This window comes from Phascolarctos cinereus, unplaced genomic scaffold (assembly GCF_003287225.1).
Source record: "Phascolarctos cinereus isolate Bilbo 61053 unplaced genomic scaffold, phaCin_HiC Scaffold_5;HRSCAF=322, whole genome shotgun sequence".
Lineage (NCBI taxonomy): Eukaryota > Metazoa > Chordata > Mammalia > Diprotodontia > Phascolarctidae > Phascolarctos > Phascolarctos cinereus.
In genome coordinates this window covers 93,478,621-93,497,569 of record NW_027555958.1, presented here as the reverse complement: position 1 = coordinate 93,497,569, position 18,949 = coordinate 93,478,621, and the positions used below count along the sequence as shown (strand labels likewise).

Below are 18,949 nucleotides of genomic sequence, written 5' to 3'. Positions count from 1 at the left end.
CTTTCACCTGTTACTCATCCTTCCTGTGACATATAGCCTACCACTACTGGCCCCAGTCCTCTTTTTCCTGAAACAAAGGTTTTTTATCTAACAAGACCAACTTGCATGCTTCTTTTTTTTCAGAGGAGGCATAGAGTAAGAAGGTACATCCACGAAATTAATGTCCTTGTACACAGCACTTGCTTACTAAGGGACTCCTAGCTATGAAGAAGCCAGTTTTCTTATATCCCCAGTACCTCACAGAAATGGAAAATCAGGAAGCTGGGGGTGTTGCTGAAGTCAGTAGCATCACATACTAAAAGAGCATTATGGCCATTCTAACACAGAAAAATAGGACTGCCATTCACTGAGGGTTCATCTTGCCTTAAGATCCCAAATATCAAGTCATGATGATTTCCTGTAACTTGAAGAAAAAATATTTAGCCCCAGATTCAGGCTTGTAATTCTTATTCTGGCCCAATTCCATTTTAGTGTTTTGTAAGCAGTTTTTTTTTCCTTTTCTTGTAGTTACTGGAGCATCTGGAGTACCTGAAAATAATCCCCCTTGCACCGTGAACATCCCCATTGCTCCTATCCACAGCTCAGCACAAGCGATGTCCCCCACGCAAAGCATAGGGTTGGTGCAGTCCCTGCTTGCCAATCAGAACGTGCAGTTGGATGTCCTAACCAATCAGACAACTTCTGTGGGAGCAGCTGATCACGCGAGTGACAGCACCGTCCAGTACCCAGGCCCCAATAGGTATTCCAGTCCAGGACAAGTGATTTTTGGAGGAGTAGAGATGGGACGATTGATTCAGGCACCTCCTCAGCTGTCCCTCCCACCACAGGGGGCAATCCAACTGTCTGTGGGGGATCACGGAGACAGAGAACACGAGCACCTGCAGAAGGCAGCAAAGGCCCTGAGGCCAGTGCAGCCGCTGGCAGCAGAAGGGGATGCTGTGGTCTTCGCGGCTACCCAGGAGATCCAGATGAATAAATTGAACCCACCACCCCCTTACCCAGGAACTATCCCAGCTGCTCCCACCACTGCAGCCCCACCCCCACCACTGCCTCCCCCTCAGCCCCCTGTGGATGTTTGTCTGAAAAAGGGAGACTTCTCTCTTTTCCCTTCTTCGGGACATTACCAAACCCCTCTCGGCTATGAGAGGATCACCACCTTTGACAGCAGCGGTAACGTGGAGGAAGTGTGTCGGCCTCGGACTCGGATGCTGTGTGCCCAGAACACTTATACCCTTCCAGGGCCTGGAAGCTCAGCTACCTTGAGGATCACGGCCACTCAAAAGAAGGCCCCGCAGCCCTGTTCCAGTGCAACCCTCAACCGGTTAACTGTCCCCCGCTACTCCATCCCATCTGGGGATCCACCCCCTTATCCAGAAATCGCTAGCCAGCTGGCCCAGGGGCGAGGAGCTGCCCAGAGATTAGACAGCAGCCTTATCCATGCAACGCTGCGCAGGAATAACCGAGAGGCGGCTCAGAAGATGGCTCAGCTGGCAGATAGCCAGCGGGCTACCCTGCAGCACCCGCCGAAGCCCAAGAGTAGCGTGGTAACCGCCCAGTACCAGCCAAGGCCGCCCGCTGCTCTGTACACCTGCAGCCAGTGCAGCGGCAGTGGAAGTGGTGCGAACAGCGCTGGAGGCAGCTTGGCGGGGGCCAGTGCCGGCAGCGGCACAGCCGGCCTCGGGGGTGGTATGCGGCCTGACCTGAGCTCGGTGGGCAGCTCCCAGCACAGCTCAGTCATAGCGCACTCAGTCAGCACTTCACCCTTGGCCTCCCAGTCTTCATACAATCTGCTGAGCCCACCTGACAACTCTCGTGATCGGACAGACTATGTCAACTCTGCCTTCACAGAGGATGAGGCCCTATCCCAGCACTGTCAGGTGGAAAAGTCTGTTAGGCATGCAGCGCTAGCTGAGACAACTATGGCAGTGAAACGGCCGCCCCCTTACCAGTGGGACCCTATGTTGGGAGAGGATATTTGGGTTCCTCAGGAAAGGACAGCACAGAGTTCAGTGCCCAACCCCCTGAAACCACCGCCTCTGATGATTGGTCAGGCCCAGCACCTGGATGTGTCCCGAGTGCCCTTTGTTTCCCCCAAGTCTCCAACCAGCCCTACTGCCACTTTCCAGACAGGCTATGGGATGGGAGTACCTTTTCCAGGAAGCTATAATAATCCCCTTTTGCAGGGAATGCAGGCTCCCTGCTCCCCTAAAGAAGCCCTGTCCCCAACACAATTTGCACAACAGGAACCCACTGTAGTACTTCAGCCAGGGTACTCATCCAGCCTTTCCTATTGCCCCTTGCCACCCATGTACCCAGGAAGCAGCACATGTTCTAGTTTACAGCTGCCACCCATTGCCTTGCATCCTTGGAATTCTTACAGTGCGTGCCCACCTGTGCAGAACTCCCAGGGCACTCTTCCTCCCAAATCACACTTGGTTGTGGAAAAGCCCATTGTGTCCCCACCTCCAGCTGAGCACCAAGGCCACCTGGGTACAGAAGTGATGGTGGAGACTGCAGACAATTTCCAGGAAGTCCTCTCCTTGACAGAAAGTCCTATCCCACAGAGGACAGATAAATTTGGGAAGAAGAACCGTAAGCATCTGGACAGCCGTGCTGAAGAAGGGAATGTCCAGGCCATCACGGAGGGCAAGGGGAAGAAGGAGGCAAGGACTCTGAGTGACTTCAACTCCCTCATCTCCAGCCCCCGACTTGGGAGAGAGAAAAAGAAAGTGAAGAGCCAGAAGGACCAGTTGAAGTCAAAGAAGCTCAGTAAGACAAACGAATTTCAGGATAGCTCCGAGAGTGAGCCAGAACTGTTTATCAGTGGGGATGAGCTGATGAACCAGAGCCAAGGCAGCAAGAAGGGGTGGAAAACCAAAAGGAGTCTGAGGACAGCCAGTGAGCTGGAGGAATTCAAGTGCCGGAAAGCTAATGAAAAGGAGGACGGGAGGTTGGGGAATCAGGGATTTGTGTATGTGATGGCTAATAAGCAGCCTTTGTGGAATGAGGCTACACAGGTGTACCAGCTGGACTTCGGAGGGCGGGTGACCCAAGAATCTGCAAAAAACTTCCAGATTGAATTGGAAGGGAGACAGGTAAGACTGCTTTGAAAGTGATAGCTAATTTATTTTGAAAAACCAAGTGCAGTCCCAGAAATCCTGTTTCACCCTTCTGGCCTCACTTCCTTTTTTAAAATTGCTTTTTTTCCCCTTCAATTAACAAAAAATTATTTTCTCTCCCTTCTCACACCACCTATTAAGAAGAAAAGGAAAAGAAAGAATCCTTGTAGCCCCTAAGTATAATAGTCAAGCAAAACAAATTACCACACTGACCATGTCCAAAAAATATGTGTCTCATTCTGTACCCCATGATTTCTCTATCAAGAAATTTGTCCTTCCCCCCTCCCTCCCTTCTTTCCTTCCCTCTTTTCCTCCTTCCTTCCCTCCTTTCCTCTCTCCTCATCCCTATCTTTTCTAAGCTAGAAGTACAGCAGCCACACATGGGGCCCCACTGTTGATTGACCTGTTTCATTTCTGATGTAGGCCAGTTCTTCTCTCCTTAGGCAACCAAGTGGCCACCTATTTCCAGCGGTCCCCTATATTAGTGTACAACTTAGTGTGGACACCCATTCAGCTTTAGCTCTGCTGCAACTCAGAGCTCCTAAGCTCCAGTAATCCACCAGCCTCAGCCTACCCAGTAGCAGAGATCACAGGCATCTGCCACCACACTTAGCTTGGACTCGTTTTTAAACAGAAATGTTTTACTTTCTTCTTTTAAAAAAATTCTTTATGTACAGTGGTCTAAAAACTAGTATTACAAATTAGTTATTCAAACAAAGTGTATAGTAATGAGAGAATTCAGACAGTATGTATTTTTACATTTTTCCTGTCAGAGCAATGAAAAGGCTTCAGTGTGTTCATTATCGTTAGTGATACTGACAGCTGATGAAACTTCCTACAAAAGCAAACCCCAAGAATTTTGTTCTGCATGCCAGTAGCTGAACCGTTAATTAAATAGGGCCCAAAGGATACTGTCAATATAAGCAGTTCGATAGCTCTCTGAATAACTAATTATCTCTGGTCTGGCAGAGTTCCTTTACGTGCTGACTTTTAACAGAATGTGGTCAAACTCAGATGGTCTGTTAATTCTATTAAAGACAGTGAGATTTTACTTCAAGAGACATTTGTGAATCTGTATGTTAGGCCTTAAGTTACAAAATGTCTTTCTGCCTTGCTACAGCCTTTTTATCCAATTAAACTTTCTATATTTATTAGAAAAAAACCAAATCTGCTTCTGATTTTTTTTTTGTTTCTAGGAAATTCTGTTAAGAACTTTAGCAGAACTGATAGAAGTAATACTTCTTTAAACGTTGCGTGATTCAGAGTAGAAAATTTTTCAAGGGTAGAACAATAAGCAAAAATGAAAGCCTGTCAAAGCATCATCAAAAATAAATGTGTTTTGAGCTTCTGAAAATCTCAGCTGCCTTTGTTTTTCCCCATTCAACTTTCATTTTTGCCCTGCTTTATACGTTTGAGTTTGAGGAGTGAATAGAAATGCCAATTTATTACAAATGAGCTACTTATATCAAAACTTGGGATGTTTTAGCTTGACTTTGTAGGTCAGTAATAGGATGAGCACTGTTAAAAGAACCTTCTCCTTCAAGTGGTAGTCTGTTTCAAGGTTCTGAAGCCTTTTCTGTTCCTTGAGGATTAATTACCAAATTTCCTCTTGTTGAGCCATGTTTTTGCCTTAAGAATCCTGCTCAAGATTGAGTGAAACAAAAATCACCTTGTATTTCAACAGGGCTTTTTAAAATTGGGTTGAAAGGATATTGGCCTTCAAGGAGCAGTTTTTCACTAAGGATGTCCCATGAAATTTGCACAGCAGGTATTTTCGTTCCTTGAGTAACTGGGAGTCATCTTTTAGAGAGAGGAAAATTAATTGTACACAGTAGAAGTAAAACCAGCTAATGAAATTGTCTCCAGTATTAAGGAGGAAACAAAATGGGAGGGGTTCACATCTCAACTAATTCAGCTATGGCCTGTGTGACTTGGAAAAATTACCTTGCTTTTCTGGACCTCTGTTTCCTGATCTCTAAAATACACTTCCTAGGGGACCACTAAGTTTTCTTCTTGCTCTGAATTCTTTGATTCTGTATGCTGGTTTGTTTAGCTTGCAAGTTTCTCAGAAGTACCTTGAAATTCTCCTGGGTTAGGGAGAGTAGGGAGGGAAGAGAGAGAGATATCCCTTCTCCATATAACTGGATCGTATTATTGTTTTCTGTTAAAACTTAGGGGTTAAAAAAAGCTCTAATTGCTACTACTTAGTGTTAGCTGGTACTTAATTGCTAGATTGAATTTTTCATCTCACTTTAGTTAATCCACTTCAAATTTTGACTTAATTCATATCTTCCTCTAAGTTATCCTTTTTTTTTAACATAATCTTTATAAAAGCATTGCAATAAAAATGTCTTTGGTCGAATATGTTGAGGACTGTTAAGAGGTCCCCTGAACTTGTCTTTTTGAGTTGCCATATTTTCCAAAAACACTGGACCCAGAGCATGCAGGGGGCCTGTATGTGTTAAGGACTAACCTCTCCCCTCTAGCTGACATAAATTGTTGTTTGCATCCCAAATTGGACTCCCTGTGTGTCCCTGGGAGTCAAAACATGTATTAGACAGTCTGCACTAGGCTTGTGCAGCTGGGCCCTTGTAGATAAGGATACTATCGTGTCTTCATGGTCTAGCACTTCCCAAGGGAAAAAAAGAATGTGCCTCGCTCCTCCCCTTTGGGAGAGGTTTTGTCCTTTTCCAACTCTCTGCACCTTTCCCTTCCCATGTCATGCCCCTTTAAGTGAAGATTCTGATATCTCCTCCTTCCTTCGTCTTGCTGTCATAAATATGTAAATTTCTGTATGAATTGTGAACTCCTTGGGTTCCACATGCATGGTCATTTGTCTTGCAATAAACTTAGTTTTCATGTAAGTTTGGTGAACTTGTGATTGATTGCCTGTTGCTGACGAATGTAAGATCACATTGTAATTCAGCAGTCTATAATCATTATGAGCTAGTAAAGTCTGCTATTTATCATATATTTGACCATGGGTGAGTCTTTTAAGCCCCATGAATCTCATTTTCCTCATCTATAAAAGGAGGGAATTGGACTAGGTCATTCAGTCAGTAAACATTTATTAAGTACCTCCTATGTGCCAGGCACTGTACTAAGCCCTAAGGACTTAAAAAGAGGCAAAAGATAGTCCCTGCTCTCAAGGAGCTCGCAATCTAATGGAGGAGATGAGAAGCAAACAGATCTGTACAAACAAACTATATACAGGTTAAATAGGAAATAATTAACAGAGAGAAGGCACTAGAATTAAGGGGGATAGGAAAGGGCTTTTTCTAGAAAATGGGATTTTAGTAGCAACTTAAAAGAAGCCAGGGGAGCCCACAGGCAGAGATGAGGAGGGAGAACGTTCTAAGAAAAGAGGACCGTCAGTGAAGATGACTGGAGTTGAGAGATGGAGGGCCTTGTTCAGGGAACAAGGAAGCCAGCATCACTGGATCAGAGGATACCTGTCTGGGAATGAGGCGTAAGAAGACTGGAAAGCCAGGAGGGGGTGGTTATGAAGGGCTTTGGATGCCAGAGGATTTTGTATCTGATCCTAGAGGCTGTAGGGAGCCACTGGTGTTTATTGAGTAGCAAGATGACAGGGCCAGAGGACAGGAAGATGTGAATTTGAGAGATGTTACAAAGGTGAAAATGACAGGCCTTGGCCATAGAATAGATAGAGAGTGAGAGATGGTGATAAGTCCAGGATGTCTCCTAGAGAGACAGGGAAGGCGGTGTTGTCCTCTACTCTGATAGGAAATGTATGTCTGGGGTGAGCGGGGTGGGCAGTTAATATGTCGAGTTGAAGATGTCTCGTGGACATCAGCTTGAGATGTCGGAAAGGCAGTTGGAGATTCAGGATTAGAGGTTGGCCGAGAGATTGGGGCAGGACAGGTAGGTAACTGTGTCCCTTTCAGCTCTAAATTTGTGATTCTTTGATCTTTGGGGATAGCCTCTTATACCAAAATAATAATCAAAAGAAAATAAATAATTATTTTCTAAATTATTATGTGCATTTACTGTCATCCAGCAATTATTGCAGTAGCATGAAACACAGACCTGCTAAGGGCTGTGAAAAGCAATTGTCATGTAAACTTTCATCCTCAATCTCTCACAAGGACAAAATACTAAATATGTCAAATTTGAGGAAGTTTTGGTGGTTGGGACAGCTGGAGAAGCCCTCTTAAGATGAGAACTCAATTTCTTTTTCATAGATCACATAATTAGGGCACTTTAGGTTTGGATTGAATTTTTAAAATTCTTTTGTGTTGCAGTTTTAACTGTTTTCCTTATTTTCTTTCTTCTTCCCTACTGCCCTATTATAGGTAATGCAGTTTGGAAGGATTGATGGCAATGCTTACATTTTGGACTTTCAGTATCCCTTTTCTGCTGTCCAGGCATTTGCAGTTGCTCTGGCTAATGTGACTCAGCGCCTCAAATAAAAAAAAAATGACTCAAAGGAGAAAGAAACACAAAGAAACCTTTTCAAAGAAGTCCAATCCAGAAAATGCTGGCGGACCCAATGTTGGGTGTAACAGAGGTGCCTGCACGGACCAGAAGACAACAGCAGACTGGAAAAGTCTATCAGGCCCCCCCAAGAGAGGCCACTGAACTGTAATTGTTATTGTTTATTTGGGTTTTTAGTATCCTTTATCTTTTTTTTTTTTAACAAAAGCAAAATATAGTGCTGGTGTTTGAGAGCAAAGGGCTAGAACCATTCAGTGTTACGTTGGGAAGTATAGCTTTGGCTTGTGGTACTGGTTCTATTGTGTTTGCTGATGTAAAGCTAGTGGGGGAAGGGGGGGAGGGTTGGGAAGTGGGTTGGGGGGGAGAACAGGACAACTGTCCTTTTGGATGGACTGCCTTATATCATGTTATTCTTTTAAAAACATGGAACATACATATTATTTTTCATTCCCTCGTTGCATCCACCTTTTATTACTACCCTAACATTGACAATGGTGTTAAAAACAAAAGCAAAAAATATTTCAAGCTCCCCCAGAAAAATATTTGAAAATTCAGATTCTATTCATTGGTAGCTGAATATTACAGCACCTTTTTTAGAGTGGAACAAACTGTAATTTCTAAATTCTAGGTTGTTACTATAGAGAATAATTGTATGCCAACAGCCATTTTGGTAACACACTTCTGAAAGGTGGCACCATCACCTGGGATAAATATGATTTGCTCTACGATGAAACGTGAGGGGGAAATGGACTGCAGTTTTCCAATATTGTTAACAGTATTGTATGTTCATGTAAGTGAGAGGCATATTATGTGTCAGTGTAGACCGAGTTGAAGGGCTACACTCCTCTTTGAGTGATTAACATTTAAGATAAGTGATTTTAGGAGTTGCATAATATGAGTGTTTCTTTCCTAAAAGCAATGACAATTGTTTGGCGTGATTGACTGAAAGGAGGTGAAGAGGCTGAAATTAGAGAGATCTAGTTAGATGACCACTTGCTGGGTATGTTGTACTGGGAATACTTTAGGATGGTGTGGGTTGAATTAGGTGGCTACTGAGCCTCCTTCCAACTCTGTAATTCTGTGATTCTGCAGTGGAAAGACAGCGATTTTTCTCAAACCCGTGGTGTGTGAGTCCTGCTGAGAACCAACTCCAGTCTCCTGTAAGTTAGAACAGGGCTATGTAGAGGAGGTTACTGTATGTTTTCTATTTTCTCTTATCCTCCAGATATGTCTCTTCACTGCTCTCTCTTTCTTAAAGAGAAAAATTTTCCTAATTTTTTTCTTTGAAAAAAATGCTATATTATTCTCTGCTATGTATAAATTCTAAAATCCTTGAAGTAATTTTCCATTAAGCAGGGTAGTGAAAGATATTCATTTCACCGAGTTTTGAAACTTGTCCTGTTGTTCCCCATGAATAAAGTTACTTATTTAATAGTACAGAGTATTTTGCAGAGGAATAAAGCCTTTACAAAAATCAGTAACAGAGAGCCTTAGGAATTACTGTCAGCAGCTTGCTTAAACTTTTTTTGATGGATTTCTATTCCACTCGTTCGCTGCTGTTAAGAAAGCTATTATGCCCACCCCGGTTTATTTGTATATTCACTTGAATGAAAGCTTCTTACAGGGAAGGAGGACAGAATGATGTCTGTGTGCAATACAAAACAGGTCCATCACAAATGTTTCTTTTAAATATGATTTTGAATATCTGGACATTCCATTTGGACCACTGATATAAATGTCATTTTTGCACTTCAGCAAGGACCCTTCCTCCTTTAACTTAAAATTAAAATGACTCTTCATAGCAAAGTGCCCCTTTTTTGTATCACCTTCATCCTGCACCTGTTCCTACCTTCAGGTGAGAAAAGGATTTCTTGGGTAGTGTTTGGGCCCTGAAACCAAGATCTTAAATGATTTTTCTGAATACACAAGTTTGATATTGCTAAGCCCTGTTCCTAGGAACATGCAGAATTTTAGTTTTAACTTGTCTACTAGTTTAGAGTCCTGTATTTGGGTTTTGTTTGAAAACAGAAAAGTGGAAAATACAAAAAGTTAAAGTAGGTATGTTCATGATTTAAGCATTTATTTTTAAATTCCCTATTTGATTTTATGAGCATAGCCAAGCATCATCTAGGCATAAGAATTAGAAGCAAAACCTGACTCATTCATTGCTCAGAGCAGGATATTGTCAATAGCCATTCTCTTCAGACCCCAAAAAACAAAAACAAACAAAAAAGATTGATATGATTTTAAAACATCATGGAAGTTACTGTTTGCCAGCCAAAACTGAGTTTAGCATTTTATATTTAAACGTTACAAACCAGTTTTTTAGTAGATAAGTTCTTCTAGGAAGAATTTAGCAATGTGTTCAGAATTATCTAATTCCTTTATACATTAGTTTTCTGTAGCCTGATAATGGCTTTTCAGTGCTTATTTTTAGTTGTGCAATAATTGTTACAGCCTAGTTTTTTAAATAATTTAAATGCAAATTCTCTTATTGTCCTAGAGACAAATTATTTATCTTGCTTAATGTAATAAGTGTTTTTATGGATTATTTTATTACTATGTACTGGTGAGTTATACCCACTTTCTTATTTATATAAAAAGAGCATCCTTGTAACTAATTATTTGGTAGCAGTACGTTTTGCTGCAACAATTGCAGAATATGTATAGAAAGATTTTGTTTTTGCTGGACAATTTGCAACTTTTTATAATTTAAGGAGAAAAATCCTGTTAATTAGGCAGTTAAGAAACAGTAATATCTTTGAGTATATATTCCATTAAGAATATGGTTTCCTTGTGATGATATAACTTACCTAGATGTTTTCCTTTTTTGTTGAACTTTCTTTTTTAAAAAAAGATAGTGTATTTTGAGTGGGGAAAAAAATGAGAGAATGAGAATAGCAGCGGGGAGGGAATTTTAAGTAATCTGCTTCAGATTTTTTAAAGCCCTGTTTGATTTCTAAAATATGACATAAAAGGATAAAATGTAGAATGTGAAATAAAAGTCTTTCTAAATGAGGGTCAGTGCTCAAGGGAATTCTTTGGAATCACTGTTCAAAATCTTTATGTCAGGTGAGCGTGGAACCTTTGTAGCAAAGATAATTTGCCTTTTAACAAATTCTCAACCTGCTTCCCAAAAGACAGGTTCTACTCCAAATCACTTTGTGTACTTTTTAATGCTTCAGCCTCGTTTGTGGCCTCTGCAGTTTAGTGTCTGAGTACCAAGGAACATGCAACTAGTACTTAACCCTTGTCATCTGCTCTGGGAAGAATAATTTGGTACCAAAATAAAGCATAAATTGATGTCTACTGTAGCTGTATCTAGAGTGTTTTTAGATTAAGGGTGATCCTTTTATTCATAAAAGAATTATTTTCATCAGAAACATAATTACTTTAAGTTACAAAGATTATATGTGTGTGTACATACATATATATACACATACATATACGCACACATATGAAAATTCCTGATGGGAGCTCTAAATTCTAAAAAAGTTTTAGTCTCATGAGAATCAGCTTCATGAAGAATATGCTCTTTTCATGGAAGAAGGTACATAAATTTGACATGGAAACCAATTTAAAATTTGTTTTACCCTAACTTAATCAAAGAAAAGTAAGATTTTGTGGGCAAACGTACACCTTCAATATAGTTCACCATCATATTGAGACAGATAAAGTAAGCCTTTTTCTGAGTTTTGATTGTACTATAAACCAAAATGTTTTCCAGGTTAATTCTTCTTGACTTGGTTTATTGCTAATGGAATAGTATCCTACTGAACTACAGGCAAAAACTTGTGTCGTTGTCTTGTTGTGATATGATGCAAAAAGCACTAAACTGTGAGCCAGTTTCTAATGGCTTCTAATGCTGGCTTTACCTGTCTTCTAGCTGTGTGGCTTCAGGTGAGTCACTTGACTCCTCTGGGGCTCAGTTTTCTCATTTGTAAAAATAAGAGGATAGATCCCTCTCATCTCTGATAGAGTCTATTGTTTCAAGTGGTATAGTTTTAAGGTTCTATTTAAGTGATTTGAAATACAGGTTTAATCAAGAGAAATATCTTTCTCCAGGACTGTTAATGAGCTATGTATGGAATCCAACCATTTCATTTTTTAAAAGTAATCCCTTTAAACAATTTGTCACTGGGAAAGAATTGATTTGGAATTTTGTTTGCCTTCTAAAAATTCTCCAGAAACCTTGAACCAAAGAGGATGACACAGGAGTCTCCTTTTGATTGTTTCCTATGTAGTCAGCTTCCCTGCCTGCAAGGCAATTAAACAACCACTCCTTATTTGCATCATTTCCATTGAGAAATAGTGTGTTATAGAATGGAATTAAATATTTGTATACATGTACACACATATACATGTCTGTATGTATATGTGTGTATATGTCCAAGAAGACCTAGAATTCCTGAAATGTTCTCTCCATTGTTACACTGGCTTACAAGAGGATTCTATTCTTACACAACAGCTTTGAAGAATGAACCATCATATACTGTAAGAAGTTTTTCATTTGGCCATGTAAATGTTTGTTAAAAGGCTAGTCAAGATAATGTTAATTTTTTCTAATTGTAAAGAAAAAAGTTTTTTCATATAATGAATAATATTTGAGTTCATAAAATTTCATAATAGCACACAGTTCATAACTTGTCTCCATTATGTGTTTATGTCTGTGCTTTATAAAACCTTAGAGATTTTCTTTTTCCAAATATATATGTGCATATATGTTTGTATTTGTGTGTTCACTTTCAATTATATTTTCCCTTTTTTTTCTTGTAACTTTCTGTTTGGGGGTGGGGGTGGGGCTTTAAGATCTTGTTTGTTGTAGATAAAAATATATATAGTGTTGTGGAGTAGCATGGGTATGCATTTGACTGAGAAAGGCACCATTGTTTAACCAAAAGGGATATTCTTTGCATTTGTTTAAATGCATTACTTTGGTACTGTAACTTTTGCACATTATTTCTGAGTTTATTACAACTGTTTTTGTCTTTTTTTCCTTTCTTTTTTCTTTCAAATTAAGTGTGCAGTTATGAAGGTGCATAAGTCCCAAACCACACAAGACCAGCATGCTATAATCAGTCCCTCGGGAAACAGAGTACACCTGTGCTGTGTGCTTTTCCATAATTATATAGCATTATATTTCAATTGACTGCGTTGCTTTCTTTTACTTCCGGAACCAAGAGCTGTTCAGACCCTGCGTTACATTGTGATAAAACTCACCCTAATCTGCCTCTCCTTATGTATTTTGTGTATTAGATTGTGAAGGAGGTATCCTAGAAAGTTTTCATGGTTTCCATTTTAAAAGGTGTGGTTTGTCTAAATTCTTTACTGTCTTTATTCTTTACTGTCTTTATTATTGAGATGGATCTATTGCCCTATTTTTTTTCCTTGATGATTTGGAGTTGTAAGAGTTGTCCAGCTGTTGCTTAATAAAATTTTGCAGAATAGAAAAATCAGTAACTGTAGAATTGAGATGCTTTTTTAATGTCTTAAATCCTTTTAAAAATAGATCACTGTCTTCATTGAAATTTCTTGAATACCCCATAACTAACTTTCTCATATCTCTGTATTTTGTGATTACAGTTTAAGCCATTTGGAACCATATTTGTCATCATTCATATAGAACTTTAAAACCCTTGTGATTAGGCTGTAAATTCCTAGATGAAAAGAACCATGTTATGTTTGGGGTTTAGGTAGGAGGAGTTTTGGAGAGTTGGTAGGATAAAGATGAGATTCTGTGGTCTTAACCTTTATGGTTTGATAGACCCCTTTGGCAGTGGGATGAAACATGTGTACCCTTCTCAGAATAACATTTTTAAAGGAAAGGAAAAAGAAAGAAAAAGAAAACATATATAATTACCAAAGAAACCCATTTTACTAAAGTACAGTTATGAAAATATTAGAAAAACAAGTGTATGGGCACCAGATTAAGAACCCTTGGTCAAACATAAATAATAAATAATATATTTTTGTAAATTTTCAAGAAATCATAGTCATTTATATTCTCTATTTCTAACTCATAAGCAATTATTAAAATCTGTTTTCTCCTCCCTATAATTCCTTTAGACTATATAATGAAATGACTTTTCATAACTAAAGCAGATTGAGAATTAAATTTTGGAATTTCTGAGTCCCAAGTATGTATCATAAATTTTCCTTCCTACCTCCCCATTACAGTGTTTGTTAATGTTATGCCTACTATAAACTACTCCTAATTCCCTCATCCTAAGCATAGCATTCCTACACTACAGTGGGAGATAAAGAAGGGGAAAAAATCCTACATCAGTGAATAATCTATTTTATAAATCTGGAAGTCTTTCCCATTATATAATGTGAACTATATACATCATGAGATTTGAGTAACTTGTTTTTTGAATTAGGGAAAACATTATTTGCTACTAGATTTATTTCGTATGGGCATAAGCCAGTGATTTGTTGATTCACATTTTCCAAATCTTAGAAATTATTCCTAGAAAAACAACTGGAAAACATGAAAATTTCAGTGAAGAGGGTACAGTACTAATTCTTATTTTATATAATGTTGATAATACAATAATGTCAGTATATGTAGTACAAAATATAGAAGTTTAGGAATATGACACTAATAAGAAATTAAACTTATTGCAGGAAAAAAACCCTTATTGCCTACATCCATGCCAATGGCTGGTACTTCTCCTGAGCTCCTAGTTTTCATAGCATTTCATCTCTTCAGGAGGTATGTTCAGCTTAAAGACAAGGTAGAATTCCAGCAAGATAATGACATGTGTTTACATCTAAGACCAGTTCCCTACCATCACATCAAAACAGCAAGATATGCATCTAATAAAGAAAAATGAAGGGGAGTGGGGAAGAAGAAATTCTTAAAAGAAAAAAAAACTGACGAAAATCAAGTGACTAAACAAATAAGCAAAGACTTTGTAATACAATGAAGAAATACTCTGAGGTTTAAAAAAAGATGCAAGGAGGTTGTTCCCAAAGACAGGAATACTTTTTTTTAAACAGTATTTTATTTTTTCCAATTACGTGTAAAGACAATTTTAATACTCATTTTTATAAAATTTTTAATTAAAAAATTTCTCCCTTCCTACTCTTCCCTCCTCCCTAAGACAGTAAGCAATTTGATATAGGTTATATATGTGCAATCATGTAAAACCTATTTCCATATTAGTCATGTTGTGAAAGAAGAAACAGTTTACAAAACAATTACAGTTTGCAAAGGAAAAACCATGAAAAAAATAAAGTGAAAATAGTATGCTTTGATCTGCATTCAGACTCCATCTGTTCTTTCTCTGGATATGGATAGCATTTTCCATCACGAAGCTTTTGGAATTGTCTTGTATCATAATCGTGAGAAGAGCTAAGTCAGTCATAGTTGATCATCATACAGTGTTGCTGTTACTGTGTACAGTGTTCTCTTGGTTCTGTTCATTTCATTTAGCATTAGTTCATGTAAGTCTTTCCAGGTTTTTCTGAAATCTGCCTGCTTATCATTTCTTACAGCACAATGGTATTGACAGGAATACTCTCGCAATAACTAAAACTCTTCCTCAGATGAGATTATACAAGAAATACCAGAGGAGATAATGGAATTGCAGGAAGAACAGTAAATTCCTGGGTGGGTGGGGCACTTCTCTAAACATCTAGAAATTATTTTTCCAGCTAATGTCAGCATAGGGAAGGAGACAAAGAGGTTCGCAGACCCTTGGGAAGGAGAAGGAAAGGAGGAAGGGTCTGGCCAAGAACATGCCCCATGGAGCACTCAAGCACAGAAAAAGGTGGGGCCCTATACCAAGAAGCAGTTCAATACCTATACTATGGCACTGCAACTTTGTGCAGCAACTTGCAGTTTTATCACCCACTACCCTGTTCTGGGTCATGGATCCAGGGCAGACTGGGGCAGAGATGTGAACCCAGAAATGGCATTCTGGGGTAAGAAGCAATTAGAGGCCCTAAGAAGTATACTGGGAAAGGAGCAAATTCAAAAATTAAGTGGCAGCTACATGGCTCACACTCCAGGAGGAGAGCTGGATTTTAACTCTCAGCCTCTAGCCCAATCTGAAGACTGCAGAGTATTAAGTAGAGTAGGAATCTCAGACCAAAAGGAAGCCTAAAGTTTTGTTACTCTGAATTAGTAGAGATTTATGGCTAAATGAGACTGAATCAGTCTACTATTTCTCAAACCCAAACCCCACTCAGGAATGTGCAGAACACAGAGTGGGGTGGGATGAGGTAACTTGATAAGACTTTGCTCTAGATCCAGGTGAGTGCTAGAGCTAAATCAACCTGGAGAGCTTATTGTTAAATAATTTTAAATGTAAGCATTTACATTTCAAAAATAGGCTAACACTACAGATAAGGGATTTATTATGTTGTTGGTTGTCTAGTCTTAAGAAAGTGGTGGGGAGAATGTTAATAAAATGCAGATTAAACTTTAAAGGTGCGTCGTGTGTACATTTTAGAGAGGAGAACCAGTTGTTAAATATTTATAAGCACATGCCTGTATCCCACTACTTTGGGAGCATTGAAAGCTTGCAGATCCCCAGCCTGAACTGTTGCTAACAGACTGGAATAATACAACACTCAATATCCCCAAGAAAGTAGCAACATGACAAGCCCAGAACTTCCCTTCAGAAGTGTTCAGTCTGGTCATAACATCAAGCCCATGTCAGAATGTAGGCTGGAAGAATGAACATACAAAAAAAGAATCTCGCTACAAAAAATCAATTATGATGACAGGAATGTTCAAGACACAAACCCAGAAGAGAATGGTTCTAAAACATCTATGATGTTTTCAAAGGAAAATACAGCCTGAGCTCAAATTCAACTAGAATTCCTGGAAGAAATGAAACCAGAGTTTAAAAAAAAGTTTTTTATAAACTAAAAGAGTACTAGAGGAAAAATTGGAAAAGAAATGAGGGTATAGAAGAATTGAAAAGGAAATTAACAGTTTGGCACAAAAGGTAAAAAACCTTATCAAAGGAACAAGCTCCTTGAATATTAGAATGGTCCAAATAAAAGCCAATGACTCCAAGACAACAAGAAATGTTTAAGTCAAAAGACTTTTTAAAAAAAGAAAATATAAAATGTCCCTTTAGCAAAAATAGTTGAAAGCATATTAAGAAAAATTTTAAGAATTATTGGACTACCTGAACACCATGACTCAAAAAAAGAGAGCCTAGTCATCATGCAATAAGAAATTTTAAAAGAAAACTGCCCAAATCTCTCAGAACCAGAAGGCAAACATTAAAGCCAACATCCAGAGCTTCCAGCTCAAAGAAAAGTACTGTAATATAAAATAAAATAAAGAATCCAAGTACTGAAGAACTACACTCAGAATCACACATGATTTAGCAGTCACCACACTTGAAGAGCAGAGAGCTTAGAGTACCATATCCCAAAAGGCAAAGGATAAAGGCTTATAGCCAACAATTGGGTGGGGGAGGGCAAGCAGAGAGAGGGCTATGAAATGGACTTTTAATGAAAAAGAGAATTTCTAAGCATTCCTGATGAAAAAATTAGATATGTATAGAAACTTTAAAGTTCAAACATAAGAGTAAAGAGAAACATGAAGGGACAAATATGAACAATGGTAAAGAACTAATGGATAAACTATTTACTTTGAAATGTTAGGTAATGATACGTGTCTGCTCTCCAAACCCTATCATTATCAGGAGTCATAGGAGGCTAATGAGGTGGGTCTCATGGTTCTGTTATGTCTTATCTTAAAAGAAAAATGGAAAAGAGGAGTGGGGAAGAAATACACTGGGGTTAGGGGAAAGGAAAAGAAAGGGGAAATTATGCAGAATACAAAGAAGGAGGAAGGGGTTTGAGAAGCAGCTGACACTTGAACCTCACTCCTCTCAACTAGTCAAAGGAGAAAAAACACAGTTTGGTACAGAAATACATTTCACTGAACAGAAAATAGGGAGGGGGGGTGGATAAAGGGAAAGGTAGACTAACAGAGGGATTGGTCTTAAGCCAAACAAACTTTAAGAAAGTACAAAAATATTTTTAGCTTTTTTTAGGTGCCAAAGAATGGAAATCCAAGGAGGTGGCTGTAAGTTGGGGAATGGTCAAACAAGTTATGGTTTATAAATGTGATGGAATACTGTAGTTCTTTAAGAAATGGATGAAGGTTCCCAACTGATAAATGGTCAAAGGATATGAACAGGCAGTTTTCAGATAAAGACATCAAAGTTATCTATAGCCATGTGAAAAATGCTGTAAATCATCATTAGAGAAATGTGAATCAAAACAACTCTGAGGTACCACATCACACCTATCAGATTGACCAACAGGACAAAACAGGAAAATGGTAAATGCTGGAGAAGATGTGGGGAAAATGGAACAGTAATGCATTGCTAGTGGAGTTGTGAACTGATCCAACCATTTTTGAGAGCAATTTGGAACTACGCCCAAAGGACTATAGAAACGTGCATATCCTTTGACCCAGCAATAGCACTTCTAGGGCTGTATCCCAAAGAGATCATACAAATGGGAAAAGGACCCACATGTAAAAAAATATTTATAGCAGCTCTTTTTGTAGTGGCCAAGAATTGGAAATCGAGGGGATGCCCATCAATTGGGGAATGGCTGAACAAGTTGTGCTATATGAATGTAATGGAATACTATTGGCCAATAAGAAATTATGAGCAAGTGAAATTCAGAAAAACCTGGAAAGACTTGTATGGACTGATTCTGAGTGAAGTGAGCAGAACCAGGAGAACATTGTGCACAGTAACAGTCATGTTGTGTGATGACTGATTTTGATATTCAGCTCTTCTCAGCAATGCAAGAATCCAAGACAACTCCAAAAGACTGACGATGGAAAATGCTATCCACATCAAGAAAAAAGAACTATGGAGTTTGAATGCAGATAGAAGCATACTATTTGCTTTCTCTCTCTCTCTCTCTCTCTCTCTCTCTCTCTCTCTCTCTCTCCTCTCTCTCTCTCTCTCTCTCTCTCTTTTTGTTTCTTTTTTTCTCATGGTTTCTCCCATTGGTTCTAATTCTTCTTTACAAGATGACTAATTTGAAAATATATTTAATAGGAATGTATATATAGAGCCTATATCAGATTGCATGCCATCTTGGGGAGGGAGGTGGGGAAGGAGGAGGAGAAAATTGAAAACTCAAAAGCTTATGGAAGTGATTGTTGAAAACTAAAATTAATTAATTAAAAAAAAAAGAAAGGGATGAAAGGAATCGTTTCAGAGAAACCTAGGAAGACTTGTATCATCTGATACAGAGTGAAGTGAACATAACTAAGAACAATAACAATATTATCAAGGCTTTGAAAGATTTAGGAATTCTGGTACAGTGTCCAACTACAATTTCAGAGGACTAATGGTTTTCTCCTGAGAGAGTTAAAGGAC

The 18,949-nt window shown here is 39.0% G+C and overlaps 1 protein-coding gene across 3 annotated transcripts in view; it reads left to right on the top strand.

The window, feature by feature from the left end:
* Nucleotides 1–10,593, top strand: part of TULP4 (TUB like protein 4) — a 258,815-nt gene extending 248,222 nt beyond the window's left edge. For all 3 annotated transcript variants that reach the window (XM_020986694.2, XM_020986691.2, XM_020986698.2), the window contains 2 exons: nucleotides 508–3,095; nucleotides 7,433–10,593. In XM_020986694.2, the coding sequence (XP_020842353.1) occupies nucleotides 508–3,095; nucleotides 7,433–7,549 (2,705 nt within the window). In that variant the 3' untranslated portion in view covers nucleotides 7,550–10,593. The remainder of the gene's footprint in view (nucleotides 1–507; nucleotides 3,096–7,432) is intronic.
* The last annotated feature ends 8,356 nt before the right edge of the window (nucleotides 10,594–18,949 follow it).